Raw genomic sequence first — 21883 nt, forward strand, 5'->3', positions numbered from 1 at the left:
ATATATATTTCTGAGACCTATCATGTTGCTCAAATAGCCTGTAACATCACAACAACTCTTAATGCAATAGTGTCATATCCTTGCACTTCAGATAAATCAATTAGCAATGCTAATGAGCAGATAAAAAAGCAAGTACCCTTTTAAGTCCTGAACTAGACTAATATGAAGTTGAAGAGAAGGAAGGTGCGTTTTAATGTGTCAGCGTCGGCGCATTAAGTCTGTGTCTTCCTGCGAGAAGCAGGTGGTTGATAAGAGCTGCAGGCATCGTGCGCTGACACAGATCCAGCTGTGGAACCCTTCCTCTCTCCATCTTGGCTTTCATTCCTTGAATGCAAACCTATTTTGTCAGTGTGTCCTGCACACCTCCCCGTTGTAGCCTGGAAACAAGCTTTGGTCTGTCACAGAAGAAGAAGCAGAGAAAGCAGAAGCAGCCGCTCTGTCCTCCTTTTGAACTCAACGTCTTCATTATGTTTTCTACTTCGGTCCAACTGAGTCCTGCCTAAGGATTTTTGACCACACGTTCATTTTACTTTACATTTCCAACTGTCATGCTTCAACTACATACTTAGTGTAATTAATTAGCTCTGCTTAGCAGATTTAAGGGGGTCTACTTTAAGACACTGTTTGTCAAATCAACAGATGGAGTTCTGCAGTGCAGTAAGGACAACAGGAATCACCTGAGCTGATTCCTCTAAAAACATTGAGCTGATCTAAATTGGGGTCTACTTGTTTAATGTAAAGCGGACAGAAAGAATACACTTCTGAGTTTAGAGTCATGGTGGGGGAGAGGGAGGTTCTTTCTATCAAAGCTAAACACACGTCTTCAAATGTAAAACGCTCAGATGAAAAGCTCTCCGTCTTCAGTGAGAGAGGAATTAGGTTTATTTTCTCGCTCATGGATTAAAGCTGCATCATGAATATTAAAGGGGATTTATCCTACATTCCTCTTAAACTAAGTACAACTGTGTGACAGCAGGAGTCTATCAAGCTACCCAACATGGCTTGGCTAAAAGTTTCTGAGTTACAGCGTGAAAATCATATAAAATAAAATTAAAAAGTCCCTTGAGCATGCCTTTTCACTCAGTTAGGTTGCCGATATATCCCCAAGAAAGGCTAGGAAGTCTTTAAGCTGTTTGCCAACAACCATTAACCATGACCAAAAGGTTAAGGAGGTGTGTCCCTGTAGAGGTTGATTCGGGTTACGGATGAGGCCCGAGTACTGGGTTTTACCCCCTGTTCATGTCAGAATTTAGTTCAATGAATGTCTCAAGGCAGGAAGAACACAGCCCACAACCTTTAAGGTTTCCGTGAGTGTCATATCTTTCATTTTACCTTTTCCAGAGACCGCTCACTCTGGTATATGTGAACATGGCTTTGGTTGATGAAAGACTTTGATGCTTTCCTTAGAGAAAGCTACAGTAGATCCCTAACCTCCATCTTTGACAGGCCATCTCCATTTCCTTCATCACTACACAATGAACTATCAGCACAGCCTTCCTCTTTTCCTGTTCTAAGGCAGCTCCATATTCTACAGCCTCATCCGATATCTGTTGAAGCCATCTCAGCCTTGCCTCCCTAACTTTGCCTAGCATATGGTCAACACTCATCTTGGTCAATCCCGGTCTATCTCTGAACACCTTCTGTTCTGCTACCTCCATTTCCAACTTTTGCCTTCTTGTTGGTTCCATGAACCATGCATTGAAGTTGGTCTCATTACCACCTTGTAAACTTTACCTTTCGTTCTTGCTGTTCATCCACTCTCACATTAACTGTCCATTGCTACGGACAGTGAACCCCCAAGTATTTAAGATCATTCACTTTCAGTACAGTTTACCCTCAACATTAATGGGTATTAGGAACTACAGCCACTCGCGAAGACTCCCTATAAAAATGATTATAACTGCCTATTGTATTAGTTCCAACACAATATATCTTGATATGCATTACTACACACAGTGGAAACCACTGTGACACTACAGCAGAATTCAACATCCACAGTCTTCCGTATCTCCACTCCTGGGTTACAGTCAATCAGGATGAAGGAAAATGAATGACACTCCTAGACTGGCTGCTTTGTTAACAGCAGTTAATAGCTTCTCAGGTAGCATCGCACCAAGGTATGTCGCAAATAGGTGAACTTTCCGAGAATAGCATTCCAGTTCCTCTCTCTTAAGTATCTGCAAACACTATAGTCTACTGAATGTACATCGCCACTGCAAAGCCATGAATTATCTAATCTTGAACCAATTTTATTTACTTATGTATTTAGTTATTTTGCACTTGAGTCTTGTTATCAGTCTCAACCTTTTTGCTACCAGTTTCCCTGAAATAAAAAGCAAAATTGGTGTCTAAATCTTACTTATATTGGTTTGCTCTATATCTTTTTGGCTTAACACAATCTTTTTTGTAATTATTGTAAGAGCCAACCAAATGAAAATCAGTTGTAACATTTTGCTTTGAACAATGCCTTGCAATCGATTGCTGATACCTGCTCAACTTAGCTTCAAAAAGCTAGCTACAGGCTTTAACTGTAGCTTTAGATACATGCTTAATTCATAAAAAAAAAATGCTAAGAGCATTTTTTAGAAAAGCCATAAGACCTGATCAATAATTCAAAGAAATCTATTCCAGCAGAACATCTCCATTAGATCAACAATACATAGAACTTAACACAGAGGATCGATGAAAAGGGCTCATGTTCCTCCAGTAATGCATGTCTCTACTGTCCGTCAGCACACACAACATCCATTACACAGTGATGCTAAAGATGGTACTCTCTTCAAGGTTAGGCTCTCCTGGTTGTGATGCTGTTGCAGTATATCTGGTAGTGGTGTACTCTAAGTCTAATACTATCCTCTGTGTTGGCAGTAAAAACTGCCAACACAGAGGAGACGCCCACGTTCTTCTGCCTCTCCTCCTTTTCATCCTTCACTCACAGAACAAGTGCTGCAGCCTAAGCAGAGCAGAGTGCCTTACAGAGACGCTCACAGGCAGAAATATCCATGCTGACACAGAGGTTTTTACAGGTCACCTTGGTAACCAAAGGTCACCACACACTGAATGCAATACCGTCACATATATATCGACCAGGGGGTAAATTGCACAACTGTGCAGTATCAATACATGAAAAATAATTATTAAATCTGCTTACAAGCATAAAGATGATAGAAGGTTATAGGAGATGCGTCTTCTTAAGTCTATTCTCTAAATCAACTAATATTGCGAATCCAACTGCTTGAACTTTTAACTGAACTCTTTGTTGATGGACACAACCACTGATGCCAGAACACTGGTCTGAAATGAAAGACCCTAAACACTTTCCTTAATTTAGATTAAAAAAACAACAACATGAAAACAATAACATATATATTTTTACATTTTCAAGAACATAGCAGGTGCTGTAGCTCCTTTTCATAGCATGAAGCAAATCCTAGTTTGAAAAATCTGTTTACATCCCCAACCTACTCAACAGATGTGACTAACAGGTGTTAGTTTGCTGGTTCTATGAAACCTCGAGGCTTCCTTCAACAGTCTCTGTAAAAATGATCGTCACAACACAAAAACTAGTGACAACAGATTTAATGCATCTCTTCGTTCACAAATCAGGCAAAAACATAAGGTTGTGTGGGAAGAACCCTGGCCTCGACAACAGAGGGTTGGGAAGCAGCCCAGACATGGGCAGGGATGTGTTTAGTCACAAAGGAAGAACTTCAATGTTTACTTCCTGACGCACGGAGGCTCTGAAGCCTAAAGTCTCACTGAAACTAATCATGGCATTCAGTTTTATTAAACATAAAAGCATTTACTTTTATCACACGGACAGCATCTATGGAACTCTAAACTTGCCAATCTCTTAGGGTTTTATGAATCTCCGCCCATTTTTTCTATTAATCAGTAAATGAAATGTCAGAGCTTTGTTTTGATAGCCTGACAGTATGAGCCTGAGACAATGTGAGAAACTCAGCTTCCCTGTATTTAGCAGCTGCCAGCAAAAAATGTGTAGGTGCAATTTAGAGGTGTACACACTTCTCCTTTATTATGAGCCCTAATCAAGCTATGAATGTAGTGTGTCCAGCTTTGCATGAGAAAGCAAAACATTTCTGGATTGAACACAAATTTTAACTCTTGACACTAGCAAAAAAACACAATTACTCTAAAAAGGTTTAATCATTTACTTTAATATGTGCCTTATTTGAATTTTATATATGTCATTCCTAATTTGGATGTACTTCTTTATTATGTACTGGCTATAAAAAAATGTATTTTCTCCTCTTCACTCTAAATGGGTAAAAAAATTATTTTGGAAGAACAGAACCAACATAACTGGGTTTTCCTATTTTATTTCTCAATCTTCATGCTTCACAAAGTGAAAAATATTATTCTGTCTGATGTCACACCTCAGATTAGCCATCTTGTTTTCTTACAAAGCAAGACACATCAACAAGCATACGTTAAAAAAAAATCTATTGAAATGCAAAAAGTTATTCGGTGACAAGAAAAGACAGGAGTCAATGAAAGAATAAATGCAGTTCATACAGGAGGCTTAGTACAGTTCAGTTAGAAGAAATAGAAACCAAAAGTCCAAAAGGTGTGGGTTATGTCTCCATTTATTAGCAGAAGGTGCAGGCCGAGAACACAGACAGGCACGTCTATAAAAAGGGTCGGTTTGATAATTTGGAACATAAAAACACTCTGGAAATAAACTTTTAAAGCACACATACAAACTTATACCACTTGCATACCAGATTATCAATATTGTGCAAATGTGACACATGTGGCAGTAGCATCATGTTAGCATGGCCAGTAGCTAAAGTTGCAGGGAAATGGAAAACCGTGTGGAAAAATCTACTTCCTAAACATGGGGAGCGCACCAGAATCATTGTCTTCCCACATACAGAAGTTCTTCTAAATTTGATGCACTGCAATGATGTTCGAATTGATTAAAGCAAAGTAAAAAAATATATAAAATTCATAACTGACACAAAACCAAAGTGCTTCTTTAGTTCTGTGTTTGTATCTTACCGTGATCTCTGCAAACATATCATTGAATTTAAGCGCATTAGCAGTCATTTCCTGATCATGTAACACCACAGGAATATCAGAGATGTGCGTACACTGAAAATGGAGGGGAAATATCAAGTTTCTGCTTAGCTAGCTATTAAAGTAAATAAAGGTGTAATGGTAATAAAACAACATAGTATAATTCATAAAATTGTCACAAAAAGGGCTAACCAGTTCCTATCAGCATGTTATATTGTCTGGTAAAGGCTTCTTGAGTGAGTATTATGTGAGAATGATGCTACCAGCTAACTGCTTAACAAGCTAAAGTTAGCATATGCTTCAGTGCTAACTATTGGGCCACTGTAATGCATTTTAGGACTTTTCCACAAGTGCCTAGCGACGCGGCTCAACTTAGCTCAACATTTTAGTTTTAGTTCAGGTGGTTTGTTGAACATTCTGTTGAGTCTGCCATTTTCCTTAAAAACTCCAGACATGCTCGTTCACTGTTATTTTTGACTCATAACAGCGACTGCTGTGTTGTAAAGGACTCCACATTGCAAGCCTCAATTAGCCTAGTGAGCCCTAGTGAAGTATGTTCTAAACAGGGCCGGTACCACGAAATCGTAGTGAAAAACCCTTACAAGCACATAGAACCGAGTCGAGCCATGTTAGTTGTAGGCGCTAGTGTAAAAGAGCCATAAAATACTGAAAACCTTTGTTATGTTTGTGAAAACTAAGAAACGAGAACTTGTCAGTGTTTTTTTTTTTTTTCGTTTTAAAATAATACAAGCATAGAAACTAGGGCAAGCCAACCCTTGGATTATTCTACACTAAACACAGAATTTAGTGTAAGGGAGGTAATTTCTGAAAGATTTACCCTACTTGTAAAAATAAAAACTGGTATCTGTAGTTTTCCAAAAAATCATGTTAAAATTTCATGTTGCATCACTCTTGTGAACCTGATACCATGTATTGTCCTGTTTTATGAGACAAACGTATCGTTCTACCTCAAGAAGTTAGTCATGGGCTGATTAATCTGGCCCAGCACAGGGAACCGGATTGCATGATCCTCTGTCTATTATTCAGGGAGGGGTGGATTTGGAAAGAACACGAGTTTAAAGAAGTACTTCTCATCTCCTCAGAGGGAACACCCCAAATCCATAGGATTACCTTTAATCTGTACTGGTGTTTTCTCAGAGAAAAGGACAAAGTAGTTTTTATTTAAAGCGTTCAGCGCCACCATATCAGATTATGTGTCCATCTAATGAGTGAAGCCCATTCTGTCGGCAACCTACAGCACAGACTGCAGAAGAAGTTTTGAGGCTAACAAGATCAACATTTATTTGCTACAATTGTTTTAAACGAGACCAGTTAAAAACCTGAAAAGTTGCTACCTCTGGGTTAAAACCAGTCTAAGTGGGACGCATCACTCACGGGTGAAATGGAGGAAGAGACGGAAGAAAAACAAACAGTCCTTAGGTAAGTGAACATATCGTCATGTTGGAGTGTGAGTGTGTGTGTGCTGGTGTTGACGTGTCGACAGACTGGCCTAGCGGCGCCGGCGACTCACTTTGATCTGTATCACACAGAGAGAGAGGAAGAGAGCGCTGCATGGTGTGTGTCTGTGCCTCGGAGACGGGGTGTGTGAGGACGTGAACTTCTGAACTCGACGTCTGCCTGATCTTTATTTATTTCTGCCACATTAAGCTTTGAAGTCAAACTGAACAAAGTGGATGTTTTTTTTTTGTTTTTTTTTTAAGCTCAGACTTTCGATGGAAAATATTGTAATATTTTTTTTTTAACAAATGTGATTATGCACACATCCCCAAATCAGCAGAGTGCCGAGGGCTGATTAGTCTGGCCCAGCGGAGGGAACCGGATTGCGTCGCAGCAGTATTTGGTGGAACTCGGCGTACAGAACTCAGTCCAACTATGAAATCCTGCCCCTCATCCTCAGACCTTCTCCATTCTGCAGCATGAAGGAAGCGTGTATCAGATGACTAGTGTGTGTGTGTGTGTGTGTGTGTGTGTGTGTGTGTGTGTGTGTGTGTGTGTGTGTGTGTGTGTGTGTGTGTGGGTCTGTTCGGCACAGGAAGAGAGGAGGGGAGGTGCACAGAAGCAGAAGCGGAGCCGACAGGCAGTCATCGGGCCGATGGAGAAGAGTTTTAGTCCTCTGAAGCATGGTGTCGAGGAAGGAGCACAAGAAGAGAAAATAATGTGATGGAGGGAGGAGGGAAGGGTGTGAGTGATGTTGAAGGAATAAAATGGAAGCAGTACAGATAAAAATATGATGTGGAAGGAAGAAATCAGGAGTACGCAAAAAACAAAAGAACAATGAGAAGAAGGAATAAGAGGGAAAGGAAGACAGCAGGTTAGTAGCAGAATCAAACGTAAACAGCTCATTTCTTGTTCATAAACACAAATCCATACTTTGAAAGCTGCATTAAAAGCCATACAGAAACACAGCGCAAGCTGCGTCCATGCACAGGAAACACTCATGCATGCACATGCATCTATATTTGCTCCGTCAGGATTGGGTTTATGCTCTCAATTCCATGACCTAGTTACTACTTTTAACTTTTGCCACCCAACTGCATTCCGTCTCTGGGGACGGCTGCAGCTACAGTGATGAATGGATCCAGCGCACCTATAGGCCAGATGTTCCAATCTAGTCAAAGGGAAGAGAAGAGAAAGGAGGAGGCAAAGACACGCAGCCCTTCTCCTGCTCTTCAGCACCCAGACGGAGCTTCAGCTGGACGCATGCAAAGGAACCAACTGACCTAGCAAAGCCATGCAAACATGCAGATGACTTCCAGCTGATCCACAGAGATGCTGGCTCCTCCCTTTGTCAACAGCATTCACCCACAGAAAGGATTCTGGTCATCTCACACCCTCTGGATCTGGATGAGGTGATCAGGTTTGGAAAAAGTTTTGATCGAATCTCAAAGTTTAAGGGAACTGATCCTGAGTCAGAAAACATTTCAACAAGGATGAAGTCAAAATGAAAAAGCTGTGTTGGGAGAAACTAAGGGTGTTTCCACTCCTTATAGTTAGTAACCTCGGATTGATTGGGGACCAAAATTGCTACATTTGTTACAATTTCAGCTGGTGCGATTCTTTTTCATACTGCTCTGTGTCAAACGAACCAAACACTTTGAAAATCTGCTATCCCTCCTTGTCTGTGATGGTGCTGCACCAAGAACCACTGAAGGAAACGACATGAAAACCTTTAAAGAAGACAGAGTGCAACTTCCTCCTTCACCAAATTTAAACAAAAATGGAGTGGCGCCAGTATTTGTGTTTGAAGGATTTCTGGATGCAGACTAAGTTAAAGGGCTTAAGAGGTTTGGATGCATGGCAATATTGACCATTATTACGACAGCAAGATTTTCCAGTTCATGCCTAAATCCAACTCTGATCCTACGGTGAATGAATGTTTTCAGTCCTTATTTCGATAATCTTTCTAGGATAGTTTGAAAAACCTGTGTCTACATGAGCAAAGCTGACAAAAATATGCCCTAGAAGACTAAAAGTCAACACTTTTCAGGCTTTCCGTTTAGGTATGATCATGAAAACCATTTTCCCTTCCTGCTCTCAATGACACAATCACTAATTTATGTTAGTTTTTCACAAAAACATATCCCAATGACAAACACTCATGTCTGGGTTTAATTTAACAAAACATGTAGAAGCTTCAGGAGTGAAGATGTTTCATGGCCAAATGTGGCAGTCTGGCAATCAGAAGGCACCTTCTTCACATGTTGAAGTTCCATTAGACAACACATGCCCATCTGCATGGTGAGTATATGTGAGCGCTTTTAAGTAGGGGTGCACATATTGCAGTTTTCTGACTGATCAACGATCTTTAAAAAGTTTGCCCTGCCGATTCTGATTATGGCTGATACCAATTTCTTTTGTCCATACAAACAAATGTGAGACTCATTGGACTCAGTGGAAGCGATCTGTTTCTCATGTAAATATCAGCTGATCACTGATCTCCCAAAATTAAGGAAATTAGAACAAGTTCATCAGTATATCCTTCCCTGTGAATACCAATGTTTAAATGTCATGTGTAATAAAAGTCTAAAAGCATTAACAGATATTAAAAAAAGATATATTAGCCAAATTAAATGGAAATCAAATAGAAATATTAGCCGACCCTTGCAGGACCTTATTTTCAGCTTTATTCTTGCTCAGTCGGGATGACCAATTCCCAAATGTTGGAAAACTTAAAGAGGAGCCCTTAAAGCAGGGGTGTCAAACTCCAGTCCTGAAGGGCCGCTGTCCTGCAGTTTTTTGAAGTGCCACAGGTACAAAACACCTCAATCAAATGGCTTAATTACCTCCTTCTTGTGTAGGTAAGTTCTCCAGAGCCTTGCTAATGACCTAATTATTCTATTCAGGTGTGGTGCAGCAGAGGCACATCTAAAAGTTGTAGGACACCGGCCCTCGAGGACTGGAGTTTGACACCCCTGCCTTAAAGGATAGAGCCCTTTAAGGCTCCATCCTTTAAGAAGAGCCCTTAAAGGGTAGAGCCCTTTAAGGCTCCATCCTTTAAGAAGAGCCCTTANTAGAGCCCTTTAAGGCTCCATCCTTTAAGAAGAGCCCTTAAAGTGTAGAGGCCTTTAAGGCTCCATCCTTTAAGAGGAGCCCTTAAAGGGTGCTGGGAAACACTGAGAGCAGCTCACAATCTGTTCTGAATGGAAACTCCAAAACAAAGGACACAAATACACAAAAAAACATGCAAAATCAAACTGAGGTTACAGACGAGAAGGGAACAAAGAAGAGAAAAGAAGAAAAGACTAAAAGGCCAGGACTGGTTGATGAGGAGAACCAGGCAGCTCTAGCAAAGTGACCGACAGCAGATGGAATTGTGGGAATTGTTGTTTCTTACCAGGCTTTTGAACCCCATGAGCCTCCTGCTCTCCATTCTCCAAAGCAGCCCCAGCATCTGCACACACAGTCACATACACACACAGAAACAAGCAAGCTCATTACTGTCCGTCTGGCTGCTAATGGCTTCCCCGAACACATAATGGAACCGGACACGATTCGTTCAGTGTGAGAGCAAGCTGGAGGATTTTCCTGTTAGTGCCGCGGCTGTTCGGACCGCAACAACTTCAAGCTCCAATTTGTCAGCTCCTTGCATCAACAAAAGCAAACTGTGATGGAAATATTATTTTAAGACTCTCTTGAAAGAGCACGCCTAAAATTAATGGTGCATATACTATGTGAAACTCCAAACTGAAAACTGGTATTAAATGTGAAAAGCACAGCTTAAGACGATGTTCATAAACATTACAAACAATGCGCGTCGCCATATTGGAATCACAACTTCTCCAACTGTCAGGGGCACAACTACATACTTTCTGAGGTGTATAAAAACCCATCATCTCCCTCACCCCATCAAACCCACCACCACACCCTCCCTCTCATGGCCCAGGTTTAATATGTCCAGACAGTTCTCCCTTATTCAAGCACTTATAAAATACAGTAACTCCATTATGGACTTTCTCCGGTAGAATTTCAACTGGGCCAATCCGAATATGGATGGAGAAGTTGTGAACGATGACGTCTGTCCGCCTGCAGTTTTAGCAATGGCAACACAGGAAGTGTGAAGCCGTTCAGTCCGTGTTTGGCACTTCTCCCTTTGAAATGGGAGGTGGTTGTTTGCACCACTTCCGGTAAGCTTCACAGCCTCCACAAGGTTTGCTTGTACATCACGGGCAAATGTTAGATATTGAGTAAAGTTTAAAGCTTTAACAGAGTCCACATCTCCAAAGAAACGATATTGAGAAACGTTTCTGAATATCGTTTCTCAATATTGAGAAACTATATCGAGAGTTATCGTTTCTCAATACTCAAGATTTTACCTAGCAATTGGTGTTACTTAAAAAAAAAATTACCAACACGAAAATAGCAACTCAAATTATCACCGATTGTGTGAACTCCACACATACTTCAAGCAACCTGGATTCTGCACCTCCCTTCTGTTGCTCCAGTCTCTGGGATTTTATTTTTAAATGAATTGCAAACTTTAATTTAAAAAAAGATTTGGGACCATTGAGTAATGGCCTAGACCAGGGGTGCCTAATACGTCAATCGTGATCGACCGGTCGATCGCGGAAAGGTTTTGAGTCGATCTCGGCAGGTGACTAACTGATCGCCGCCAGGACGCTGAGACCAGCACTTCACTAAGATCCTAAACGTTTGTAGCTTCATTAAAAAATACGAATTATAAAAAGTCAACGAAACATGTTAAAATTAATAATCTCAGTAATTATTGTTTCAACAAGGTGTTGAGCAATTCAGTGCGTTTCGGTTCCATTAACAAAAAAAAGAGAAAAAAAGGCGACTCAAAGACCGACTGAGGAGCAGAGCAGGAGTTTAAATTTGCTACTCAACCACCGCTGTGTTCATGAGAGGCTTATTAATAATTGAGAAATAAATATCAAGCCTGGAAACCTGATTTCGTAACGGACTGAATGTTGTGACTTTAATGTAATCTTTGCTCGGCTTGCAGGCGGTTGCCACGGCAACAGGTGTGCTTAAACGACAAAGAGAGAGAGAGAGAGAGAGAGAGAGAGAGAGAGAGAGAGAGAGAGAGAGAGAGAGAGAGAGAGAGAGAGAGAGAGTAAAAAGGTAGGAGTGGTTTTGAGTGATCATCTTTTCGGGTTGTTTTACCTTTGTTTACCTTTGTCTTGGCTCATCACACCTGCTGTAGTTTCTGAACGTTCAATAAACGACAAACTTGGACTGATTACCTCGTTCGTTTGTGAGCATATGTCATTTACAACCAACATCAAATAGGACAAATATATTTCATTAAGTTTTAACAAATTCTACCGCGATAATTATGTGAAATTAAATTAATTATATCCCGACTTCAGAAGATTTGCCTTTACTTTTACTAGGCTCTGTGTTTCTTCCTATCAGTCTGTATTTTCTCATACTGAGGTCATCAAACCAAATTTCAGATCCACCACGACTGACTGACACCTGCTGGCCTCAGGTTTGCAACCAGCTTCTGACTGAGAAACCAGTAACCAGCTCCCAGTGTCAGAATCTCACTGAGGAAGAAACTGTATTAGGTTTTCTGTCACTTTATTATTTCTGCTAAAATTGATGTATATTCGCATATAAAATAAGTCAATAGAGTTTAATTTGCAATTTTTTATGTCTTTGTGTCATGAGGTACCTATGGTGTGATCTATCTATGGTGAGAGAAAAAGTAGATCTTGCTCTCAAAAAGTTTGGGCACCCCTGGCCAAGACTGTATGTAAGAAATATTCCTGATGTTGGAGTTAGGGATATGAACTTGCAGCAATGCTTCATAAGATATAATGATGCACTCCTGGTATTCTGGCTGGGACCTTTTTTAGCATTTGGAATTTATTCAATTTGTTTACTAAAGATCTAATTTTACCGCTTATGTGTAACGAAAGGAATAGTTGAAATTTCCTCCTTCTCTGTTCCTCTACATTCATGATGCCTCCTTTTAAACCTATCTCAGAATTTAAGGTTTAAAGGCATTTGAAACTTTGTTATATTAATCAGTCATTTTAAAAATATAGAATAAAAATTCTAAATTACTTAAATGATCCCAAAGGAAATTAAATGTAACTAATTAATTCAGATTCTTTAGAGTTATTGTAGATTGTGATGTCATTACTGGTGAGTTGGTTGGGTGAACCAAATCCTGCCTAAACTCAGTAGCTGTTAGCAATCAGTAGCACACTGCTGGCGGACGTTTGGTGTACTATGGAGCAGAAAGCTGATGTCGTTGTTTCTTCGTACATCCAGTGGGAGGCGTAGGTTGCTACAATCAATATTAGCCACACAGGCACAACTTCTAGAAGAAAACAAACGCACCCAGTACAACACTTTCATTCTACTGGATGAGAGGTTACCAGGCAACAGTGCCAAAAGGCATTCCAAAAGCGAGCAGAGTCCGAGCAGAGACTAAGTCTGAGCATGAGGAGAAGTTTTGACTACAAGCGTTACAAGTTTTGAAAAGAAATACATGAAGTCCTGCTTTCAAAATTAAAATGTAAAGCAAAAGTATTAAAAGTCTTAAGAACAAAAGACATGAAATCCTGTTTTCAGACTGAAAATGCTCTTGGATTATGGCAGAAAAATTCCACCAAGTGAGCAGAGTTGATTTTCAGACCTATGAATTAGATAAGATGAGAGTATAAGATTGACATCACATAAGTATCAGCCAATCACAGATCTCCCAAAATTAAGGACATTGGCGCTAAATCGGTGCATCCCTAGCAACCACACATCTTATATGAATGGGGAGTGTGAGAAAATAAGTTTGTCTTCTTCCCTCTCCTTGAGCTAAATGCATCCTTGCTTATGCCTAAAGTATTAACATATAGACCATAATATTGATGACTCAATATATTGTTCTTACTGTATGTATATTACTGTATATATGTGTATGTAAAAGTGGAAATATATTTTAGTTGGTTCCTTTTTCACCTACTAAAGGGTATAATACACATTTTTCTTTTATGTAGCTCAAAGTAAAGCAATAATAAATCTTAAAAATTAGCCAACATTATACTGAGAAGCTTTTTTTAAAATGCCCATAAAGACAAATATGAGACTCTTTTGCGAATCACACTCACATAAATCACGGTTCACCTTACAGTTCATGTGCAGGAGTCTGAAAAACAACAACAACCCTCCTCCACACCCCCACCGTCCCCCTCGGCTCCTGCTGACAGAGGACAATGACTCGCGGACTGCCTCGTCCTGCTGTTTGGCACTTGTCGCGTCAGCATGTCTGCGTCCGTCCCAACGCGTGCGCTGGACGCCACAGTTGATCACTGGCAACGCCACCCACGGCCCGTCTCGCAGCCGGTTGTCACAGGCGAGTGCCCACACACGGTCTGACTGTCTGAGCGAAGCGTCTGGGTAACCAAAACAGGCCCGAGAGCCGAGTCATCCCCGGTTAGCTGTCACTTCCTTTCATCTGCCCGCTCACTCACCGCTTTATTTGATCTGCGTGTGCACCGACCGCCTGACTCTTCCCCAGCTCGGCGCGGCCGCCCCTTTCGCTGCTCTGCGCCGCATTAAGCAGCGCGAATGAGGTCGCATTCCTGCACAAACTGAGGGTGACATTAAGATAAGCAGAGGCAGAAAACAATACTAGTGGAAGCAACGCAACTCTTTCCAGGGCCAGCTTGATGCTTTACAGCCGCAGAATGAAACTACTACAAGCTATTTCATGAGCTGCTTTTTCTTTTTTGATAGAAAACACAATTCGACAAGCAAGCAGGACGTTGGGCATCTTCTTCTTGAAACGTTGGTGATGGAGCATCCAGCAGAGTGAGGATCCGATATCCATGTCTTACCAGCCGGTCAGCCTGTTCCAAAGCGTATCTGCAAGCTAATGCTGTCCCTGCGGCTGAATGACACGCCCGCTGATCCAAAATGGCAGCTAGTGTCTCGCGGTGCCTAACGCTACCAGTCATTTAGGAACAGCTGCAGCTGTTGTAACCAGACAGGCTCTTCGCTTCATTATCGGCAAGTAATACTTTATTAGACAAGTGGAATCGGGTTACTCGTAAAGTTTACAATTTAAGTTTTTTTTTTTTTGTAGAAAGTCACAGTGAAAACGATTCTGCTTTTACTCTGTAGGCCAGTCAGGGGGTGACAGTAATATGGTTGAATTTAAATGTGGCGGAAGTTGAAAATATCCTGAGGAAACTCATAATCTTATGTTCTTTATCCTAAGCAATACAGAAATTAAGTGATTTCCACACTGTACTGGACGTGCACTGATCCACTTTTTTCACTTCCGATACCAATATCTGAGGGTCAGTATCGGCTGATTCCGATCGGATACAAAAATTGCTAAAATGACTTAAAAAGTTTCTGTTTTTAAATCATTTTATTATTTTATTATTTGATAACTCAGCACCAGTGCAGCAGACTTTAAAACTCCAACAGCTTCACAAGCTTGGTCAAACACGGAAAAACAACAATTTAGTCTGTTCAGTCAGTGCCGTTAGTGTAACAGCCAACCTAAAATCAATGATAAAGAAACTGACAAAAACAATAGATTGACTACTTTGGTCAAATATGTAAAAAATAAACTGCAACAAACCTTTCAAATGATTCAGAAAGTGCTATTAGGAATTCTAAATATAATATAAAATAAATAATAAAGCATGATGTCACTCAGAGCATGGAATTAGACAGAATAGATCATTGATCAGGTACATTGTTTGTCACCGATGCTCAATCTAGAATTTTTTTCAATATTGGCACCGATACAGATATTAATATTGGATCGGTGCATCTCTCAGCTGCTCACCTGCCCGGGTGTCGTCGTTGTCCAGCAGGGGGATGTAGTCCGTCTTCCCCACCGTCTCCTTCACCTGGTCGTCGAACGCCTCGGCCTCCAGCTGGGCCATGAAGTCCCTCTCCACCTTGCTCTCAATGCCAGGCTGCGGGGGGCTGTCGGTCAGCGCGTCGCTCAGACTCAGGTCTAACTCTGCCATAGCTGGAGGACAAGGGGTCACAGGTGAACAGGTCAGAAAGTCATGCAAATGAGAAAATTATCAAATAAGTGAGAAGGCTTGAGGAAACACAGTGGGGTTGTTATGAAGCCGGGACTGAAGAGATTCAAACCCAGAGACAAACTGAGGCTGATAAGCTAAAGAGAACGTAGGCTGTTGGGCCTAGCACGCTAGTTAGTGAACTGCAATAACACATTCCTCCACCAGGGGGAACAGGGGGATTCTAAACAGAAACAACATGAAACAACCTGTATGGAGGTACGGAAGCCCATTTCTGCCACTCTGATGAAAGAAATAAAAGTTGTATATCATAATTATGAGACAGTGACTCATTATTATGACTTGGCTCTAAATTAAGAGATAAATGATTTTTTTTTTCATCAGAGTGGCAGAAATGGCTTTTCATATGGAGGTGAATGGTCATTTATAATAATATAGACAGCAAAATGTAGTAATTTTATTTTGCTATCACTACTGTTATTAAAATTAATATTTATTACCATGATAATATTAAATACTCTAATAATTACAATAATATTTAATAATTATTATAATAATATCAAATTATAAGTATAATTATGAATAAAAAAATAACGATAATAATTACTATTATTATCTATTAAAAGTAATTAATACCAATAATTATAATTTATAATTACTATTAATCAGATATATATTGTTACTAATAATAAAATTATTAACAAGACAAAGAAGAATAATAAGAAAATTAAGTTGGAAACGAAGACAATTAAGAAAATTAATAGGAAGAGAAAATGTAGAAGATAATGAAAGACGGGAGAAAGAAGTAAATTAAGAAAATGGAAAAGAAGAATTGAGAATTTTAGAGATATTCAGAAAACAGCAAACAATTACATAATTTTAGATATTGGATTTGTGCATTTTTATGCACAAATATCTTCATATTTCATCAAATACAAGAGGAATAACCTGATATAGAACGGTTAAGTGTATGGCTACAAAATGGCAACATAAGGACATGAGACCTAGGAACAAATTGACGCATTCTAGTCTTTCTTCACATTTAGACAATCACAGCTCATCACCGACTGCTGAACGCACGAGCAGGTCGCACACATATGATGTCATTTCCTAATATCTGATTATGATTAGCTGCTGAGTGCTACCAGTATCTCACCATGTTTGAAGTTCTGCTTCCTTTCCCTCTGCTTTCATCAAATCATAAAACTCACAGCTATTTTTTCTGAAGTGGATTCAGAACGATATCAGAGCTTTTTAATCTTAAATCCATCGTAAAACTCAGGTGTGACACATCTATGTTCAAAATGCTGCAGTTAAATCTACTGGAAGAGAAACAAAAATACAACTCTCTGCTGCCCTCTGCTGGATTTCTAGACTTATTACAGAAATATCAGATTTCTTGCCTCAAATATGATCACGCATCATACCTCCAGTGCCTGTAACGTTCGTCAGTGTGACTATGTCAGGGTGAATGGTGCATTAAAAAAATCACTTCGAATGTTTTTGGAAAAATTAATTTAACTTTTCCTGAAGATTTGACATCCAAAAGATGATTTAACAAATGTTTCCCAAACCTATATGTTGCTCAGCGAACAATAGGAAGTCCTTAAATCAGTATATAAATAAACACATGCACACTAACAGAGCATCAGCTGCTGTAAATAACTGCTTGGAGAGAGCAGGGTGTGTCTGCTGCCTCCACCACAAAGCCATGCTGGTCAGAGAAAGAAAAAAAAAAGTCTCACTGCCATTTTTAGCCCCACCTCATCTGCACATATGTGTACTACAGTACCCAGCGTATGCCAGCTGCATCGTGTTCCTGTGTGCAAAGTGGACGGGTTGGAAATGTAGGACCAGTCGCCATGGAGTGTGTCCGTTATGTTCAGCTGCTTCTGTTTGCCTTGAGGTTTCCCACATGACCTCAGGAGCCGAGGTTTTTCATTATACGGCATTCAGGGCCACTGAGCACCATTCTTGTTTTAAGTCCCTTCTTTCTTCTTCTTTTTAACTCCAGTCGGACACCGTAGTTGATGCCGAGCTCAACATTTCCTGAATTTCTTGATTGTGCTTGATTAAAACTGTGCTTGATTAAAACATAAAATATTTTTGAGTTGGACCTACAAGTTTCCATTTCAAAACAATTGTAATTTGGAAGTAAAAATATTGCTATAAATTGTATCTAAAACCTCTTGAGACCAAAAGGGAGTTCAGAGTAAACAAACATGGCCAACTGGGAAAAAGCGATGGCAATGGTTTGTGGACGATATTTAACAGAGAAAAAAGCAATAGGAAGACATTTCTATCATTCACCAGACTTTCTGGTGTAAGGGGTTTATTGAGCCAATGCCTGAATAAGACACAGTTTCCTTTAATGGCTGACAGATGAATGCTAGCATCATGGCTGGATTATGAATATATCTCATGCAACTGCTTACATCCTTCACTGCCATGATTTTTAATGACTTATAGTAAACAAACTTATTTATGTGCGATTTTAATTGCATTTCTCAGCTTGTGGAAATAGTGCAATTGGAACATTGGGTTTTTTCAACGTCAGCAGAATACAAAGACATTTGTCTGTATTCGGCACACATTTGTTATGGAAACAGCTACTTTGCCTGCTTTGCTCACTCAGGTGAGCAAACAGGAACACAACACCTCCAAGAATATCATGCATTCTGCTAGAGCGTTCTAGATCCGCCTTAGAGCCCAGGAGGCACCCAGAGCAGGTGGCTTGGCCCCGGTTGGGTGACTCCTTTGGATGTGGAGGGCAGTGGCTCTACTTTGGGTTGAGCTCTTCACCCTATGTTTAAGGCTGACCTTCAGCTCTTTCATCACCACAACAGACTGCAGTTGCACCTGCAAATTAGACCCCAATCCATTTCCTGCTCCATTCATTCAACCAGACACCAAGATACTTTGGCTTTTCCCCTCTGAGGAGGATTCTGACTTCTGACCTGTTTTCCTCTGGAGAACCACAGCCTCAGACTTTGAAAACAGAAAACCTTCAAGCTCACTCATGGTGAATGTGGCTTTCTATAAGCTTAGCCTTGGAGTTGCTGTTGCAGCTGTCAGGGTAATAGGTGACGCAACGCATATGAGTGACATAACGCTTAGCATAATTCATAAATCCCTTTTCCCTGAAGAGAATTGAAAGTCAAGCGTGTACCATCAGTTTCCTAAAGAGATGAGCCATCAATGTTCTGGAGAACAACTCAACCAAGTAATTATCAGGTCAATATTAACAGTTCATTTAACTTTTCCTGAAGAAAAGTTAAATTAATGTTTGATTTGAAGTGCTTTACAAATCAGATATGTACAGATCTTGTACTTATCTGAGATCTGCTAAGGTGAGTCCAATTGTTCACAAACTCCTCCTTTCCTTTCTTGCTTAGTAATAATAATCACTACTCCAGGGGGCTGTTTTCACAGAACACAGCATATAATTAGCAAGCTGGGGTTAGCAATCACACGGTCGAGTTAGTCTGAACCAGGAAGACCTTGAATACCTTTTATTCACGGATCATCGTTCAAAGCAATGAATCCTTTGGCCTCCCTCCAGGCACAAGTGAGTGGGTTTCCAGTTATCACCTTTGAGCAGTGGTAGAACAAATATTGACTTTCTTTATCAGATTTGATCTAGTAGGCGGATCTGTCAGTCAGTCCTCTCTCATAGCAGGCAGAAAGATCTGATTTTCAGACCTTTGTAGAGGTAAATAAGATCTTTGGATAAGATTAGTTTGTCATGTAAGTGTCGGATAATCACTGATCTCCCAAAAATTGAGGAAATGAATCCCTAAAACTTATCATACATAAATATGAGAAGCGAACTGCTTCCAAAGAAAAAAAAGAAAGTGCTAATTACTTACAAAGGAAATTGCAATTGTAGGTGGTGCACCACCAATGAGCTTCCTGAGTGAAACACACTCAGAATGGAACATATAAAGTGTTTGAAGTCAGAGCAACATTCTCTTAATGTAGTTGTTTCGGGACGTAAAATACAAACACCAATCCTGTGTGTATAATCATTGCCATCTGTAGAAAATAACTGCCAATGTAATCGTGACACCAGTTTAAAGTCTCATAAAATATTTGCAGTTTTACCGATGCTTTTAGGATCGAAGTTGATTTAAAACAGCAGAAGGTCATTTTGGTCTCTGCTCCTCTCAAATTAGCCGTTAGCTTCAATCTAATATGGATCAATACTTAATAAAAACACCAGTACTACGTGACTATTTCGCACATTTTAACAAAGCCTCTCAAAAAGTATTAAACTTTAAACTCCCTCAAATACTTTCCTTTTTTTTTGTTGCCGTTTGTCCAATTCCTGTATCTGGGACATTGTCCACAGCAGTGGAAACAAAAGCACATACAGTATGTTCAAGTCTTTCAAAGATCTTTTTACATGAAGTCTTTTATACAGTAACAAAAACCATCAGTGATATTTTACAACCTGGCTTCCTGTATCCACTGATTTTCACTTCTCTAGAACAAATATAAACCACTGAATCTTGTTTTTCAGCATTTTATACAGTTTCTCTTCTACATTCAACTCACTAATAAGAATCTGTAAAAAAAAGAAACAAACAAATATGGCACAAATTGGACAAAAACAATGAAACTTAACTAGCACTTGTTCCAGTGTTCTTGCACTTTTCCAGGCTCATGTTTAAATGCTGGTTTTGAACATCTGAGTACAGAGTAAATTTATCTAGAACATTCACATTCTGAATGTTCTATAAATCAGAAAAGGTGATGCTGAGGTCGCGTTCCATGCAGTCGCCTGAAGCACGCTTCCTCATTACTAATATTTTTTAACCCCCACTTTAGAATTTATAACACTTAGATGTGCAAAACCTGGACTGAGTCATCCTACTACAAATAGATTTAAACGCACTTTGTGTGCTTTTGAAAGTATCAAAAGCACACAATCTGTCTTTTTTGTTTGATTCTTAAACCAGACCCAGTTTTAAAAGCACATTAGGTCTGAAACCATCTAAGTTTGAGACGCCAAAACAGTAGGAAAATGGTCCTTGTAAAACAGTTTTAATTAGGCTTTAAATGCGGGTTATCTCACTATAAAATCCATTTTGTTCTTTTTAATAGTCTCTTTTCGGACCTAAATTTTTTTTTTCTTTCAGTTTTAATGTTCTGAAACACGGAAGTAAGAAAATGACAGGAAAAAATACCATTTAAGGGAAACAACATTATGGTTTCATAAAACAAAATTAAATCAGAAAGACCAATTTGAAAAATGAAGGTCTTGAGAAAGCAATATCAATAAATAAATATTCAGTAGATAGTAGAATGTTCAGTGAACTCTAATCCAGAACCGTGCAGCATTCTGGGGAATGTAGTCAGAGGAAAGGCTTTAGCTGCTCAACCTTGAACGGCCAGCTAACCAAGGTTGGTACCATCAACTAACTCACTCAATATTTGGTTACTTAGCAACAACCTGTTGAGTGACTTGTGCAGCAGCAGCTTAAAGTTTCGCCACTGTGTCTCATAACTGCTTAAAAATAAAGAACAGCATGGAGCGAAAGCTGTGAATAAAACAGGAAAGGTCACACCACTTCAGTTTGGAAATAAAACAAACAAAAAGAAAAATGATAATCAACGACATCGACTGATATGAAATGCTTACATAGAGATATGTTTTTCACTCCATGCCTCGTCTGACAACAAATCAAGCTGAAACTTTTTAACTCAATGTTAAAGATATATAATAATGAAAAGGTCACTTTCTCTTTCAAAAACATATTTTGTTTAATAGAAAACAGAAAAAGAAATAAAGTGTGGAAACGGAAACATTTGTCCATCTTCACGTTCTTCCCACCCTGCCCCTCCCATATATCCAGATGTAGAAAAGGAAGGACATTCTGTGTAGGAACCCTGTTCTCTACGGACATTCTCTGACAGTTTGCATTCTTTAGCCTTAGTCAGCAGACAGTGCAGCTCCACGGTGACATGTGACTGGAAGACATGAAAACAATCACAGTCCCAACAGCCTGGAAAGGTCCAATGAACGGAGCTCAGTGATGTCACTCAGAGGTGGGACACTTCCTCTAAACTCTGGCCTTCCCTACTGAGACACTGGGTGTGTACTCTGGGACTGAGTGTGTGTGTGTGCGTGCGTGCGTGTGTCGGATATAAACAGAGTTGGCTCGTGTTGCTGCTTAAACGGGTCTGGCTCTCTGCTACAGGCTTCTCCTGTTACTGTCACCGTGAGTCAGACTCTAACTGAAAGAAACACTGAATGCTTCCTAAATTCTGATCATATATTTCTTGATTACGAAGGTTTATTCTAATGCCCTTGGTGAGAAGCTACAATGCTTGGAACCCCCCCC

General features: G+C 39.9%; 1 protein-coding gene across 10 annotated transcripts in view; it reads right to left on the bottom strand.

Moving 5' to 3' along the window:
- Positions 1-21883, bottom strand: part of LOC103482353 (microtubule-associated protein 4) — a 100473-nt gene that overhangs the window by 62405 nt on the left and 16185 nt on the right. For 8 of the 10 annotated variants that reach the window (XM_017301847.1, XM_017301851.1, XM_017301848.1 and 5 more), the window contains exons 2-3: positions 15332-15520; positions 9896-9952 (exon numbers count right to left, since the gene is read on the bottom strand). In XM_017301847.1, coding sequence (XP_017157336.1) covers positions 9896-9952; positions 15332-15518 — 244 coding nt within the window. In that variant the 5' untranslated portion in view covers positions 15519-15520. Of the gene's footprint in view, positions 1-9895; positions 9953-14000; positions 14448-15331; positions 15521-21883 lie in introns of those variants that run through there. The other 2 variants (XM_017301852.1, XM_017301849.1) reach the window with 1 other exon arrangement.

This window comes from Poecilia reticulata, linkage group LG20 (assembly GCF_000633615.1).
Source record: "Poecilia reticulata strain Guanapo linkage group LG20, Guppy_female_1.0+MT, whole genome shotgun sequence".
Taxonomy (NCBI): Eukaryota; Metazoa; Chordata; class Actinopteri; order Cyprinodontiformes; family Poeciliidae; genus Poecilia; species Poecilia reticulata.